This window comes from Mixophyes fleayi, chromosome 4 (genome assembly GCF_038048845.1).
Source record: "Mixophyes fleayi isolate aMixFle1 chromosome 4, aMixFle1.hap1, whole genome shotgun sequence".
Taxonomy (NCBI): Eukaryota; Metazoa; Chordata; class Amphibia; order Anura; family Limnodynastidae; genus Mixophyes; species Mixophyes fleayi.
In genome coordinates this window covers 171,347,762-171,365,416 of record NC_134405.1, presented here as the reverse complement: position 1 = coordinate 171,365,416, position 17,655 = coordinate 171,347,762, and the positions used below count along the sequence as shown (strand labels likewise).

General features: G+C 37.5%; 1 protein-coding gene across 5 annotated transcripts in view; it reads left to right on the top strand.

Annotated features, from left to right (window-relative positions):
• The window catches only part of CELSR1 (cadherin EGF LAG seven-pass G-type receptor 1), a 143,349-nt gene that overhangs the window by 83,411 nt on the left and 42,283 nt on the right, over positions 1 to 17,655 (top strand). For all 5 annotated transcript variants that reach the window (XM_075208856.1, XM_075208855.1, XM_075208853.1 and 2 more), the window contains exons 6-11: positions 13,015 to 13,172; positions 13,858 to 14,021; positions 15,426 to 15,551; positions 16,141 to 16,307; positions 16,834 to 17,019; positions 17,219 to 17,332. In XM_075208856.1, the coding sequence (XP_075064957.1) occupies positions 13,015 to 13,172; positions 13,858 to 14,021; positions 15,426 to 15,551; positions 16,141 to 16,307; positions 16,834 to 17,019; positions 17,219 to 17,332 (915 nt within the window). The remainder of the gene's footprint in view (positions 1 to 13,014; positions 13,173 to 13,857; positions 14,022 to 15,425; positions 15,552 to 16,140; positions 16,308 to 16,833; positions 17,020 to 17,218; positions 17,333 to 17,655) is intronic.

Sequence of the window (17,655 nt, the reverse complement as noted above, 5' to 3'; positions counted from 1 at the left end):
TGTTGGCACATCTGCATACAAGCAAAGTGAGGGCTGTTTTCGTCTGGAGCATTCGCAGCGATCTCAGAGAAGCAATATTTGCTCCTCATCAGTTTGGAAAAGGGCTGCAAGACCATTTCCAAGCAATTGGAAGTTCATCATTCTAGTGAGAGCAGGGCTGGCACAGGCATCCTGGGCACACATGCACAACCCCTCCTGCTCATGTACAACCCTCCCTTTCCAGGAGCTGCTCCACCTCCCTTTTCCCGAATCTTGCCTTGTGTCCAGCAGGGACAATGTCATAGCCCAGCTTCTTACTCCCAGACCATCACTAACATGGAGTAGCAGTCGTCAGTTTCACAGGTAAGAAGCCACCAGCTGCTGCCTCTCTGTCTGCGGCTGGCGCTCAGTGTTTGGGTGCCACAGGGAAAATAAAAACACTGAATGAGTGACATTATTGAGCTCATTCAGTGTTTCAGGTGACCCCTAAACCCTAGAGCCCTAGGCGGATGCCTAGGATCCCCTAGTGGTAGCACCATCCCGAACTGAGACACATTTGAAAATAGATTCCATTCTTCCAAGGTGAATTCTCACTCCAGGATATTCACCCAAAAATCTGAGTGGAGTTGTTTGGCCTTCATGCACAATGCTATGCATCACCACATGAACCTCATACCAGCTGTCAAATACACTGGGGTTGCTTTGCGGTGACAAGACCTAGACACCTCACAATTAGTAACAGGACAATGATCCTAAGCACACCAGCAAATCTACAACTGAATGACTGAAAAATAAAAGAAGGTTTTGGAACCCCATTGAGATGCCGTGACAGGACTTTATGAGAGTGGTGCATAAACAATTGCCCTCCAATCATCAGTGAGATGAACCATGGTGTAAGGAGGAGTGGGGCAAAATTGCTCAAAATATGAGAGTGTAAGAAACAGAAAAGCTCATACCAATGAGCTATCACTGCTACAGGTGGTTCTGCAAAATACAGAATCACGGGATGTACTTATATTTTCACATATGCAATTGTGAAACAGTGACCACACAACAAAAGTCATTATCATTTTTTAGTAGCCAATAAAGTTGGTTCAATTTTTTTTTATGCTGACCTCTGTTGTGTGGTCACTGTTTCACTATTGCAATTTTTTGTTTTATTTTTATTAAGTTTTAAGAGGTGGCAGACCTCTAGCAATTTGTGAACAGGGTCCATAGCCCTTCCAAGCGCCTTAGGTATTTTCCTCTTTTTACATTTTTCATATAGCTGTTTTTTGTTGAATAAATGGTAAAGTAAAATTTGTTGTTTGTGACATATTAGATATCAAATTTTAGGACTTGGTAAAGACTAAATGATTGTTAATTATGCACCGATATGTTAAAACACAGATGTGAATGAGTGTGTAATTTATTATTCGCATGATTGTATATAGTGGTTGAAGGGGAAATTTAGAAGTGGTATGAAAAATATAAGTGAATTCAGTTGGCTAGTTTTACAATGAAGGTATTCGGAGAAGTTGCGCTGTTGCATACCAAAATACACCAGCCCTCTTCGACCACTGATTGTATATTAAACTAAGCTGGTTAAGGACCTGTATATGCAGGACTCTAAGGAAATTGTAGAGTGCCTACTTGGTATTAGAAACCTGTTCACAAGAGTCAAAAGAATCGGCAAAAAATCAAAAGTGCTATAAAAGAGTATGATAACATTTCGGATATTGAAGATGCTTTTAACACCAGTGTCAGTGCATTATCATAGAGTGTATGGTGTACTGAATCCAGAGTCACGAGTCATAGGACTAATAATAAAATCTTTGTCACCTTGATCAAAGGAATATAGGAATGTTAACCTGTTAGTGAAGAAACTCACAAAGCAAACTGATGTTTTGACATTCAAGGATGACGGCTACAATGTCACAAAGGGAGTCACGCTTTTGCATAAGGAAAATTCACCGACAAATGATGCTAGCTGAAGTGAAAAGTAGCGGTCAGCACTGCCAAGCAAAACCAACGCCATGTAGGACGTAAAAAAATTAAGGAAGTTAACTAATAAGCAGCTCACTAAGATGGGACTTGCATGATAAACCATTGTCGAGTGGGGTTGTTAAAATAAGGTTTATTTCTATATGTATTGCGACAACTACTGCACTTTGTTTTAATTAGTTGACAGGCAAGATATGTGCAGTGTTAGAAGCGTCAGGTAAGATATGCATTATAATAAAATAGTCTTCTCTAAGTATCTAGGGGTCTGACTCCCAAAACAAATTAGAAATCAGTGAAACCAAGACATGCTCCCTTTACTTAAGGAAATGTTTGTCCAAACAGTGGTCGAAGTGGGGGGGGGGTACATGGTTGAATGTCATACCACCACTTCGCCTACTGTCTTCATTGTAAAACTATCAAATTCCATTCTCTTACATTCCAATAACATTTTTTCATACCACCACTTCTAAATTTCATTTGAGAATGTGCTGCCAGCTGCCTACTTTAAAAATGGCGACTCAGGAAGGTTTGAATTGTGACATCCTGAGTGCACATGTTGCTTCATGCAAAGCCTGTGAATACTTATGTATATGTGATTTCTAAGTGTTCTATTTGTGATAAATTTACAAAAATCTCAAAAACTTTTTTCACGTTGTCATTATGGGGTATTGTGTGTAGAATTTTGAGGGAAAAAAGGAATTTATTTCATTTTGGAATAAGGCTGTAACATAACAAAATGTGGAAAAAGTGATGCGCTGTAAATACTTTCCGGATGCACTATATATACTGACACAGTGATTTAAATATTGTTTGTTTTAGATTGCCAGACTATCTTTTGTTTTGACATAAATATAATACAGTCAATCATTTTTTAAGTGATAACCTTGTATTATTTTATATCATTTTATAGCACCAATGCGTTTCACATTTGTTTTGTAACATGCTATAATAATTCTAATCATATATGTGCATACTGTGCCAGTAATTATATTTTACTGTCTGTTTTAGGGATTTACCTTTTAGATTTTAAGCTTTTGTTTTGCCATGACAAGCCAGAATCGCAATGAAACTACTCTATACTGTGTAGTCTACAAAACAACTCTGAATTAAATACAATGTAACAGGCAAACACATGTCCTGGTTTTCACTTGTTTGAAGTTAATTACCCATTGAACAATTTGTGGCGTGCAAAAGTATAATTTTTTTCAGTAGAAGATCAGCAGGTATGTGACACCCCAATGACAGTTCTCATTTGATCCTAATCCCCACACTGTCAGCGATGCAAAATATGGTGAACTATTGCTTGTGGAAAAGTAAAATGTATGGCCATATATTAGTCTTCTCTGAATCCTTACGGGGTGCTGTAATGTATGTTATAGTGTTCTAGTGCCTTGTGTGTGTGTGTGTGTGTGTGTGTGTGTGTGTGTGTATATGTGTGTGTGTGTGTGTGTATATGTATGTGTATATATATATATATATATATATATATATATATATATATATATATTATAAATAAGGTGGAAAGACATGGAAACAATGTGCTGAATTTATGCAGGTTTAATATGAAGTAATTTATGCAGATAAAACTAAATAGACCGGTTTTATAACCCCTCTTGTTGATTTCCACGTGGAACACCTACCACACTCATCCTTTACACCTTGTTGCTCTTGTAATATTAGTCGACTGAGCTGTTTTGGTCACTAAACATCTTATAAAAAGCACTGGTGTTTCAGGGTGACCTGGATTTGGTCTTGCAGCTATACTAGGTATATCTAAACAGGCCTGTCTAGCTATTGTAAACATTTCTCTAAGCAATTGCATAATTATCACAAGCCACACCTCTGTGACATTATCTTTAATTTAAATAAGCTTTATTGTTCCTCATTTACCCGGATATACAGTATGTTGGTTGTTTTACACAACATTTATTCAAAAGTAAATTCTTTTAGTGAGTAAACTGTCTCAATGTCCGTCTGCAGGCTGAGGCATTGCACAAACATCTCAGTGATGGCCTATGCCTGTAGGCAAATCACCACTACATGTATGAGGTCTCTTAAGGCTACATATACACTGTGTTTCTCAGTTTCTGTGGTACGTTGTGATGGAGTTGAAGGCAGCTCATACAGAGAGTTCTATAAGACTAATTGTCCTCTATGGAGAAATACACAGGAGGTGCAGAACACTGACCAGTGACCACCAGGTATAGTGGTCCATGTTTATGTCTCTATAGAGGAAAATAATTCTGGTCTGACCTGCGTTCAGCCAACACATGAACACCATTTATAGTATACTACACACAGCTTGTTTATACGCCTTATCCACCATGTGAATGTTATACAGAATTAGTGGCTCTCATATAGTGTCATGTATAACATGAATTAAGAATTCTGTACTGGATTACATGTTAATCAGGATCCACACATATATGTGGATATATTTACAGATATACAGTATATCTCATGAAAATGTGACTGGTCTGTGTATTGTGTCAGACCTGTGTGTTCTCACTGATGTGTCATTGTAGGTTTGAGAACATTCCAATGAAATGATCTGTGTCCCGATATTTGAGTTTGGGGTTCTAACTTTTTGTCCTACACCTTTGGCTGCTCAGCATGCTGAAACACAACTAAACTAGATCAGCGCTCCAAGGGGGTAATTTAATACACATAGAAGCGACTCATTGCAGCTACTCCCATTGACTGAAATGGGAGTTTTCTGCAAATCACTTTTGATCATCAGTTACCTCAAGGAAGTAATTCAAATACTCTTGCTTGCTACTTTCTTATTATTGACATACACATCAGTCATATTAAATACCTCTCTGATAAGTCACTTTACACATTTCAGTTTGACAAATTGGCGTGGGTATAGTATTCAACTACATCTACAGCCGCAAACACAATGTTCTATGGTCATAGACATTGTTTTCTTATTTTGGCGATCAATCATTTGCTGGTAATGTCATAAGGAATAGCACATACCAGCAATGTTCGTTTAGATTAACATGTATCGCACAGTATCACCTTTCACTTTGTACATGGAGATGAACAACTTGTCACCTTATAATTATTCAACATAATTTAAATACATTAATTTTGGATTTGACTGTATGCACAGAATAGACGTAGCCCAGTGACACACTATCAATATAGTAAACGCTCCCTTTCAATGAATAGCTGCTGTTACAAAATAAAAACATTGCACCCACCAAAGAGTAGAGAAGTCGTCCTGTGCACATAGACCAAGGTACTTTTCAGTTGTCCAAGAGTACAGAAACAGACTGATATAAGAAGGAATATATAAAATAAGAGAAGTGTTATTTTTCATATGCAATGGTGGGTAAAGTCTGTTAGAACTTTTATGTATCTTCTAGAATTCTCGGTATTTCTGCATTAATCTGACCTAGAATGTGAACTGATTACTTAAGCGTTTGTACAGCCAAACCCCCATTGTACTTTTTCCCAAAGGACCAGGAGAAATTGTTCTAAAATCTGGGAAGTTTAAAAACAATAAACTTTTTTTTTTAAAAAAAAGATTGTTGCAAAAAAGAATAGTGTGAATTGCAATTGACCACTGTGGTTTATTGTACTTAAACAGTTTGTTCCGGAACGTAATATGTCAAAAGAAACAAAAGTAAACAGCTGCTAATTTATCCTAGTTTGAGTAAACCTATCCAGTCCTGTTATTTGTAGCTTTTGCATAACTCAAGTATAAACCACTGTACTGAACCAGTTATAAAATCAGTATCTGCAAGTTCTTGTAGTATAAAATGTGTGAAATGGTAGTGTAGAATAGGGGAGATGGGTTAATTGAAATTTGAATGAGGGGTCTGTAAAAAAAAAGTATTAATCAGCTAATGTAAAATTTGGCCTTGACTGTAATAGTTAGAAACACATAGGAAGCAGGAAACTACTGTCAATGCAGGAGGTTATAGGAAAGATGTTAGGTGGGAAAATTTAGAGAAAGGGAACTTTTGTGGTATGAAATGATTAAAAGAGAAACTTGATGAAATCTGTACTTTTTTTTTTTTTTTTTTTTATATATATATATTATTTATTTTTTAAATAGATAAACAACCCTTCTCTCCAGCTGGCAGAAGCATGGGATTTATAAATCCGGAACCATTGCGGTTCATGAGAAACTCACCATTGTCAGCAAGGATATGAATTTCTCTTGCAGGGATCATAGGGAAGTTAAATGAATACATCATTCTGTTCAAGTGTGTTGCTAAATCTGATCTGTGTCACCAAACCATGGCAGCCACCCTGTTGGCTTTATCCACAAATTGTACTGAGCTGTGTATTCATTTAAACTTCCCTGGGTAGCCGCCATGAAGAACTGACCTTTAATAACGCTGATAGGTTTGAATTTCTTGGGAACTGCTTTAGCTTATAATTATATATATTATTATTATTATTATTATTAATTTTTATTTATAGGGCGCTACTAGGTGTCCGTAGGGCCGTACAGGGACAAACGAATTACAATACGAGGTGAGACAGCACAATACAGTAAACAATAAGCACAGTAACTCAGTAAGCTCAAAGTACAGCTAGAGAGGGTGGGGGAGGGGAGAGGGGGAGATCCGCATACGACGGAGCCCAAGAGGGAGGGCACGGATGACAGGGAGGCCCCCAAGGGGTAGAGGGTCCTCGAGGAGTAGGGCTAGGTAGTTGGAGAGCAGAGTTAGAAGTGGTGAAGACAGGAGGAGAGATGGCCCTGCTCAAAGGAGCATACAATAATCATGAAATAGAGAAGACATCAGGATTGGCGTTATTACCTGAGGCACATTGCGTGTGCGTGTGTGTCAGAAGTGCAACAGGAAGGTGCAAAATTTGTTGCATTAAAAATGTAGGGCAAGGCCCAAAGTCAGTCACCTCTGAGCTGGTGAAAATTGAAGTTCGAACTACGCACAGGTCAATATAAAAAATACAGAGGGGTCATTCCATATCAGATCACCCAAAAAAGCATGAAATGTCCACCACCCATCTCGTTTTTTTTTTTAAAAAATTTACTTGAGAGGATGTCAAAACAACTATTTCTGCCAAATATCTTCACTGTCTGACAATTAGTTGATTAAATATTGATTTTTCAATTTATTAAATAGTTTACTAATCGCGGCTTCTTTATCCAGTTTATTTGAACTATTACGGGTGTTTATTAAGGAATCAACACAAAATTTGGACCCCTAAGGTAACTCTTCCTCCCAAATCCAAAAATTCAAACCAAATTACTTTATCTGCCTCATGTTTTGCGTTACGGCAAAAATGCATGTTTTTCGAATATAATTAAAAATGCTAGATTCAATTGACATTAGGGATCCCATTTTTTGGGGGGTGTTTAAAAAAAGGTATAAATTACTACCACAAAAAAAATCAGCCGGGTACTCTGTTTCATAGTGGAGAAAATAAATAATGAAGGTGACACACCCTCTACAGCCACATCACGCCATATTCCCCAGGGACATTATGACACCCCCAGCCCACTGTACTTATCTATGCTTCTGGTGCTGCTGACATCCATCAGGGTGGGAACTTCCTGTAGAGTGAGCAGGGATCTCAGGCTTTGTCCTATCCAGGGACTGGGAGCAGCTATCAGCTTCCTCCTGTTAACCAGAGCAGGTGCACACACCTCCCAACTGTCCTGGTAATAGGACCAAATCCTGACTAGCGAGACAGTCACCCAAATTTGAGACTGCGCCACCAGATTCAGGATACTTGGCAGACTGTCCTGCTCTCTCCTACCTTTTTCTTGTCACTTTAACTCCCTGTGGCTGCTGGTATCTTTAAATCAGTTGCTGCTTGTCTGGATCCTGGAATGTTGGAGGCCCTATTTGGAAAATTTAGAAAACTCCAACCAGCCCCTTCATTAAATCAATAGCACCCACGTTTAATAATTAGGCCTCCCTCCAGTACCAACAGTAAAATAATATTACTCACATTTAATAAATAACCCTATTTCCCTCCCTCCAAACAGCCCCAACAATAAAGTAATAGCATTTACGTTTAATAAATATAACCATTTCCCACAACCGTCCTCGGCATTAAATAATTCATATTCACATTTAATAAATATCCCTCCTCCTCAAACTCAGACCCATATACAATCAATAGTCATAAACCACCCAAGCTTTAAATTAAAGGTCCCATCACTGCATCTAAATTAATATGCTCCACCAATAAATTAAATTGACCCACCAATAAATTAAATTGCCACACCAACATCCCACAAATAAAATAGCACCCATTACAGAATTAGCCCCCACCTACACTCCATTGAATTAATAGCCTACCTAAGACCCCCTTCCCTCACTAATTATATTAACACCACATTAACATATCCCTCCTTCTCCCCTCACACTTACTTTGTTCTATCTGCGCTGTGTAGGAGACTCTTCTATCTGCCTCTCGTGCTGCTTTGGTCACATGGGATGATACCTGTCATGTGATGCACGTCCCATGTGACTCCTGACAGGATAGAAGGCCACACATAGGGGGGGAGTGTGAGGTGGCTGGTCCCGGAAAAGGGGCCAGCCATCAGCCACTACACAGTCCCTCCTTCAAAGGATCTTAGACCTGATATAGGGTGGTCCAGGGTTTGTGCCCCCTCTTGCGTGGTAGAGCGAGTGTTGCCTGGTGGGGGGAAAAAATGTGCTGCCGGGAGGTGCTGCTGCTCGGGTGGACAGAGCAGCCCATCTAGCCCTCGGCCCTTCTGGCATTTGCCAGTCCGTCCCTGCCTATGAGGCTTGCAATGGCCTTTAGCACAGCCAGTTTGGTTACCGCAAGGAAAATGCAGAATACATTTGTTGCCCTAATTTTTTCCTACACGTGGTTGAGTGTTCTTGATGAGGCCTTACTTTAGAAAAGGTTGAGAGGTGCTGGTTATTTTACTTGTGTTGTATCCTTGCATTGGCACTTTGCACTTCCAGCACAGTATTACATTATACTATATTACATTGTATGACATTTCAGTATTTACCATTTACAAAACGGTTGAAGTCTCTGCTGCCATTGCATGGCTGCTTTGTTAAGGGATTTGTTGAAGGAACATTTACTTGATTCTACTCCGTTATTCTAAAAAAAAAATTTCCAACCAGTAAATCCTGTTGTACAGGACATGGGCATGAAAAAGACTCTCCAGTCTCACCTAATTGTAATGATAACACCAACTACCAAACAAGACATTCTGTTAACAATGCACCTAATGTAAAGTGTTATTTTCAATTTTAATTGCAGAAGCAGATTGGGGAAAAAAAAATCTGCATATGGTTTTTCTTTTACTGGATTTCTATCTTATAAATTTAGTTCCAAGTCTTGTCATTTGAACTAGTCTTTGCTGTTACAGATGGCTTACATTCTCCCACCCCCAATATGTTTTGTTGCCATATTGCATGTAAATGGATAATGAGCATTTGTGAGCAATGAAGCAGTAAAGGGATGCCTGGGAAATGAGTTTCCTTCGTGTTCATCTATTGGATTATTAGTCTGAGGCCAGCAGGGCAATGCAATGACTCCACAGGGCTGGTTGGACACCTAATGAGCAGTCTGTTTCAAATCTGGAGACCTCTTGTATCGCCACACTTCCAGTTCTGACATAATATGTAAGATATTCTGTTTGTTCCCTGACATCTGTATTTGAGATATGTAACATTATTTTTTAGTATCAGGAAAAGATGTTACAAATGATAATTGCTTACAACGGTTGATCCAGCACTTGGTATAAGTACACATTTTGCGACACATTCTGAGTATTTTGGGATGACGTTAGAGGTTCATCTTGTACTGCAGCTAGATGGCATTTACAATAAGTCTCCCTTTCATTATTTCCTTGAGACTATCTCTTCAGCGCAACTCATGCTGAGCAGAAAATCACTATCCTACACTGATGAGCTCAAAATACTGCACAACTATTATGTTTCTAGGTATAACTCTGTCCTAGCACTTCTCTCTGTCATAGGTAAAAGCGCTCGCTTAAAAAGCTGCCGTGTAAATGACATTTTACAAAAGCCCCACTCAAGCAGTTTAGTAAAAGTTTACCAAATTACAGTTTACAAAATCGAGACAGAGATGTCAAAGATTTATGGGGCATATTCACTTAGGTCTGGAGATCACGGTACCGCAATAACCCCCGTAGGCTGCAAACGGAAATTTGCGTTGTTGCGGTACCATATTACCCTATGTAATGCGCAGCCGCCACGTAACCATGATCCACAGACCTAATTGAATATGCCCCACTGAGTTCTAAACCAGTACAACAATACAGTAGTTATACAGTTTGTATAAAGAGAGTACTGTAAATTCTAAATATGTTTTATGTGAGTGTATGTTGATATAAAATTCTATATCTGGTTACATGCATCCGTACACTGACCTTTCCTCCCCTGCTAATAACAAATTGATTGCTATGACTGTACAGTCCACATAAACAAAGCCAGTAAAGTGGGAAGCAGCCGGACTATAGCACAGATGTCTGCATGACCTGTCACCTCTTTTCAGTTTCATTGTAGCATAGATGTGCTGTAACGTTCATCTGTTTGGCTACTTTTCATGCTCCCTATTGAAATGTGCCGGTTTTACATCCTGTTTTTACAGAAAACAAATGGTCGCTTCGAACCTTAGACTAATTCCTCTGATTTGTGATTTCAAAGATTAGAGATGGTGGAAGAAACTATTTTTTATATATTAATTTGCTACCTTTTAATGCTGGTGCATTGTAGCAGTCACTGGAAACACAGAGGGCCTGAGTCGTAAAAGTAATGTTACAATGCAAGGGGTGCAATTTAGTTTATTATTTTGCACATAAGTTAAATACTGGCTGCTTTTTGCATTGTAACACACAAATACTTGATAACTTTTTATTTATTCACTGAAATTTAAAGTTAATCTAGAACATACCCTACCCCAACTATAAATCTGCCATCACATTTACAAATATTTACATTTACACATATTTACAACCCCTCCAATGCAACATGGTTTTGCCAAGGTGCAAAGTTACTCCTTTTTTTGCTTTACTTTCCTTAATAAATCAGGCCCAGAGACTGATCTATCTTGTATGTCTACTGCACTACCAATTTAAAGAAAGGAAAAATAGTCCTTGCAATTGCCTAATAATTGTGGCATCTACTGTATATTTGAATTTGGCACAGCTGGGATGCTATCCCATCTCATTATGTTAAAAAAAATATATATAGTAAAATAAAATCCTTTTGGTCCATAGATAATATATAATTATCATTGTTCTATCTAGTCACGCTTCTAGTATATTTTCTAGGTATAGTAATGAGCCCAACTTGTTTTAGTTAATGTTGATGCAATAAGGATCCAAAAAAAGCTGTCTTCAAAATCAGTAGAATTAATGAATGAAAGAGGCCCAACATTCCACTGAGACAAGTTAATTTGCTTTGTTGTGACTTAACTGTATGTAAAGCAGCGGTATCTAAACCTTTTCTACAAGTTTGTCAAATCACCTTGTGCAGGGTAGACAGCAATTACCTGAGTACTTTGCTCTGTATTACCTGAAATACAGGTAGTGGCTGCCTTGGAACTACAGAGCGTGACTGTTAGAGAGGTCCTGTTCCTAGTAGTAGTCTGTTATAAATGAGACCATTGTTACCAATACCTTTCTTTGCTGTGCTTGTTGCCCTGTACTTCTACTGTTCTTATCAAGGCAATGTTCAAACGTACAATGTGTAGGTATTGATCCACAGATGTATAAATTATTTGTAACATTTTGCAAATAATTGTTTTTGTTGTGTTTTGATTAAAAAAATGACATGTTATAATTTGTAGTATCTTTTTATGAAATTAATTTATTGTTACATAATAATCATTCTACACCTTTATGCAGTTATACTCCTAGGGATATGTCGGCCTTATGCAAACTGTGGCTTTACCTGATGAACAATCACACTCCATACATTTCCTACACCTAAAATAGAAGGAAATTACAATGGCTGATTGATTTACAATTATTAGGAAACCGATATGATATATATGCCATTGATGTACTTATTATTATTAAATGAAAGGGCAGATTATGTTGTTCCTCGTGTTGTGACAATAACAAATAGAAGCTTCGGTAAGAATTCTAATTCCAGAGTCTCATATAGTGGATTGTTCCAGTTGCCGACACTTGGACTTGGATGCGGCATTTTTGGTGCTGGTTGTAATTAAAGAGCAGTGCAGAAAGATCTGTAACTAACAATGTTCTGTAGGAAAACGGATCACCAGACTGTTGGGAATTGTAGCTTCTATTTATGATCTTTACTAACCACTAGTAGCAGCTTCTGCTTAAGTATAAAAGGCTGACTTCTATTAAATGAGTACAAGCTAATAACATTTTAGCCTTGCTTTTCTGTTTAAATAGAGAAAGTGGCCAGCAAGGGATTAGAGTAACACATATTATTTACTATTTTCAATTGAATACATTTGTGTTTATAATGACCTTGTTGTTTTACTAGTCCTCCTATTGAATATTGGTCATTCTTGCTGACCATAGCATTTGTCATAGGGGCATCACCTACACAAAACATCGCTTTCTACTGGTTGATGGCAATTAAAGTATGGAATCCAGATTGCTCACTGAACCTCAGACTCCAGGACATATTTACTGAACTCCTCGGGAGTACGTTTAGGCTATTTTTAGAACCTGCTTAACAGATAAAAGTTAACATTTATACAAACTTCTAAACTACTCAAGAGAGAAGCAATGTATTGGCTAGCACTTGCCTATTCAAAACACTATCCAGACCAATCATATAACTAGATATGTGCAGGAACTACTTATTCACCTGAACCTGTTGTAGGCAACCAGACATATTGTAGTTTAGAGGGAGAGTAATTGGACCATACATAGCTGTACTTGCTTGAAGTGGTTTGTGACCAAAAGGTGATTTTCTAAAAACTTTGACAAAGATCTTCCTACAGACATTAACTGTTCTATACACATAATTTCAAATGTGACGAATTTATAGATAAATGGTAAACTGCTATGAATAACTTATGCAATGTATTGCGGTTCACCTAAATGTACATGTTCTTTTGTTGTAGCCCAACATTGGAAGGCTGGGTATTCCTCATGGTCCATCTGGAGAGAAGGTGGCAGTAGTAACCGTGGATGATTGTGATACAGCCGTAGCAATAAGGTTTGGAAATCTTATAAAAAACTACACGTGTGCTGCTCAGGGGACACAGACTGGCTCCAAGAAGTAAGTGAGCTGCTGTTATTGTCGGATCACTGGCTTTTTTTATAAATGTATAAATAATCAGTCTACTGCAGAATTATATTGAAGTTGTAAGGGTTATTTTTGTGGATACTTGTGAACATTTTGACATGTTACATAGATGGGAGTAGAGATATCCCTTTAATTTAAAGGGAAATATTGCCACATTAAGAAATCTGACTTATTTTAGTTTTATTGTTCTCGAAATGTTTAGTAAGATATACAGTACAGACAGAGTCCTCTATTTTGATGCTCATTTAATATTGTATTGACATGACTGAGAGAACGTTACATTAGTTACTTTTCTTAGGCATAATGATGGCATCTATATAACAAGTAGCCAATTTCGGACTGCTTGCCGGCCATTGTGAACATGTAGAATTGAGCAGCATTCATATGTGAGAATGGTTTCTTTCTAGAATTACTTATCAAAAATATATCTTTAATTTAAAATTGTTCTCAGATTGTGTTCCGACAGACCCTCCGTTTGATATTCAGTATGGTTTTGTATATCCAAACTATAGTGACAAATTTTCCTTGGATTTTTCCGTGGACTCGGTAGTGACATGCTTTTTGGTAGAGTGGTAAAGGAGTGAAGGTCTAAAAGTCTGAAAATCTGTTGGGATATTGTTTGTTAAGTGACCTAAATGTATAATTGTTTTTTTTGTAGATCCCTTGACTTAACTGGACCACTATTGCTGGGAGGTGTTCCTGACCTGCCTGAGGACTTCCCTATACAAAACAGACAGTTCATTGGCTGTATGAGGAATTTAACCATCGACAGTAAACCTGTAGACATGGCTAGTTTTATAGCCAACAATGGCACTTTAGCAGGTAGTTTATACTTGATGCTACATTTAAAAAATATTTATTGTTTTTAAAAAGTGTCATCAACAAAAGTGCCATAACAAGGACAGTTAAATAGAGGAATATATTACCGTAGACTGAGACAAGTTTGATGTGATTCATACAGAGGTGCGTTTGACACCCTCATTTTCCATTGTTAGAGTGACAGATACCTCACGTCACTATTCTGTGCTGTTGGGAGACCCTGCTTCATCCACCACTTAACTCCATCTGTGGTATCCTGTTTGCCTCCATTTCCCTCCTCTCATCATAACATCACATTCAGACTTTTCTTCACTTGGATACAGGGCTGTTTTAATCAGTAAAAGGGGCAGTTGCCCAAAGCCCACTAACATCTAGGGATCACCCATGTCTAAGTCCACAAACTCCTATAAACCTAACAACACAGTCCTGCCACTAGCAACTGAGCACATCGCTGAGGAAGCTGGCGGCGATCTCTTGCTAATGACAAGAGTGTGTAACTAAGGACATTGTCGCCCTCTCTCCTTCCCACTACAGTGCTGTGTTTGTCCCATGGATATTTTAATTTTTTAACTGTGTTTATCCACCAACTCTGAAGCTGGGAGACGTTGCATGAATCAATCGCCCTAAAGAAAGAGTGGTTGTTCCCATTGATGTTCATAGATATTCATTTTGTAGGGCACCCTTTTTGTTTAATCCTGACCTTGCTTACATAATCACATGAGTGGGGAGGTCATAATGTACAGGAGATGAAGATTGAATACAATATGGTGCTGAGACCTAAGTCAAACCTTAATAAAACACACTTTACAAAGACAAAAAATTCTCAATCCACATATATCCCACTAATTTAATATTTGGAAGGGCATCTAAAGCATAATTTGGGTTGGAAATGTATTTATTTTATATAAATAATAAAGGAAAACCTATCCAGAGAAAGCACAATACACCAGCTAATAGACACATATAGCATAAAACTACACCATATATGTAAGTAAGCTCTGCATACTGTGTTTTGACATCAATGACGTAAAATGCATTTTATCTTTGTAGGTATAACATGTGTCAGATCTAAAGGATAATTTATTTTCATGGGCTTCAATATTTAAAATCTTTAGTGCCATGACATACTTCATTGTTGTTTTCCTGAAGAATACAATATACATATAAGAATGAGTGTGTGTGTATATGTGTATGTGCGTGTATATGTATATATGTATATATGTGAGTGTGTGTGTGTGTATATATATATATATATATATATATATATATATATTAATATATTTATTTGTGTATATATTTATGTGTGTATGCATGAGTATGATGTCCTATGAACGCAACTGGTATTGGACAGTTCATCACTTTGGGTTACTCATTAATGTGATTGTTCATTGTTTGTTTTTTAAAAAGGTTGTTCTGAAAAGAAAAATTTCTGTGATACCAGTTTCTGTCAGAATGGCGGAACCTGTGTTAATAAATGGAACACGTACTACTGTGATTGTCCGCTCCATTTTGGTGGGAAAAACTGTGAGCAAGGTATGGCATTTTTGCTTTACTAATTGACCCTAGTGTGTGTGTGTTAGGGAAATTAGCTCCAATGGGGCAGGGACTGATGTGAGTGAGTTCTCTGTACAGCGCTGCGGAATTAGTGGCACTATATAAATAGATGATGATGATGATGATGATTATTAATATCTATCAAATTTGCATTGTACACTGTTTTTAATATTTTTCTCATAAAAAAATTAAATTGTTTCACTTATAATCATAACAATGTATAGTAGATAGTTAATATTTTACCATGCTGATTGTGCATGTTGTAACGATATCTTTCCTTGCGCATAGGTCAGCTGATCAGTGTCTTTCACTGTGATAAATCAGACATCAGAAAATTAAATTTTGTATTAAAGTGATTGAAACTGTTAAACCCACTACTATTACTCAGTGCAACGTGATGTAGCTTTGTATTTTGTGCTTTTCCCATATTGATTTGTAGCAGATATGACTTTGTGTCATTTATTGTATCCAGCCATAAAGTGCACTTTAGTATATCTAGCCTAAAGTTTACGATTAAAATGAGCTTTTTTTATTTGGAACAATACCCATTAATAATATACTTTTCCAGTTATGCCATTTCCACAACGTTTCCAAGGAGAAGGAATTGTCATATGGACTGAGATGGATATTACTGTGTCCGTTCCATGGTTTATTGGGATGATGTTTAGAACTCGGCAATCTAGAGCCATACTGTTGCAGGCTAATGCTGGAACTTCGTCAAGGATTAATATCCAGGTCAGTACCTAAATATTTCCATATAGTTATACAGCAATGATTATTAATACAGCCGTAAACAACGCAGAAGACAAAGAACTCAATATTCACCTCTGGGCACAGGAACAACATCAGCATTACTGCTAATACCAGTGGATTACTTCTTCCTGCCAATCTTGTCTAGCTCAAGATCTCTGTCTTGACATCATGATTTTTGTACATGTACACAAACCTCAAAATCACAAACCACAAAATCACAAACCACAAAAACCTGTGTAATTAGGCAGGTTAAAATTATTGTATTAAATCCAAAGAATGCAATATAGCATAAGCCTGTATAAAACATTTATTAATGCAAAGATTGGTAGAGGGCAGTTAATCCATGATAACAGTATTTGCATCAGCCTTAAGCTCTAAACACATTCATTAGGACACAAGGCACATCCAAGTAAATGTTACAGTCCTTTTACCATTAATATCTTGTGGTACAGTACTTGGTAACATTTATGTTAAGCAGGAAGTAACTGTTTCGTTTACATTTAAACAGATATTAAATGATTACATTCAGTTTGAAGTATACAATGGCTTTACACGTATAGCCATTATGAAGATCCACCAGACTCGAGTTAGCGATGGTGAATGGCATCATCTGCTCATAGAACTGAAAAGTTCCAAGGATGGGAAGGACATCAAGTATCTGGCTTTCATGTACCTGGACTACGGAGTATATCAGGTAATAGTTCACTGTGCAGCTTTTTTTATAATTGTACTGTGCTTCATATTAGCTTTGCGTGAGCAATGTAAGCATTCTTTCTACTTCTATTCTGAGTTATCCTGTATTGCAGCTGGACCTCATGAAGATGTTAGAGAGTTGCTGGTTCCACTGCCTCAACAGATTACTTGCTAACATCATTTTTACTTTGTTTTGACAGAACTCTGTGGAAATAGGCAATGATCTCCCGGGGTTGAAACTGAAGACCATCTATGTTGGTGGTTTGTCTGACACAGATGGCCTCGTAACACAGGGATTTAATGGATGCATGAAGGTAATTTAAAATCACAGACAACCGTTACAGTAAATTATTTTTCTGCTTGCTATTCCAAACACTTGAATCCTCTATTCTCCTCTATATGTATTCAAAACAAGGATGCGTCTAGTTAGCAGCTCTCCAATTGGCTCTTTACTTGGTTTGGTTTAAGATTAGTTTGTGCATATTCCCTGGCGGATTTTGTTTGACATATAATAAAAGTGGAGTTAATCCCATGAAAGTCCTGTGTTTTCCTGTTCTACCGTTCATGTTTTTAATAAGGATGTGAACATCGCTTGCATTTCACGTACAGTGTCACCACATCTACAGTTTTCTATAGA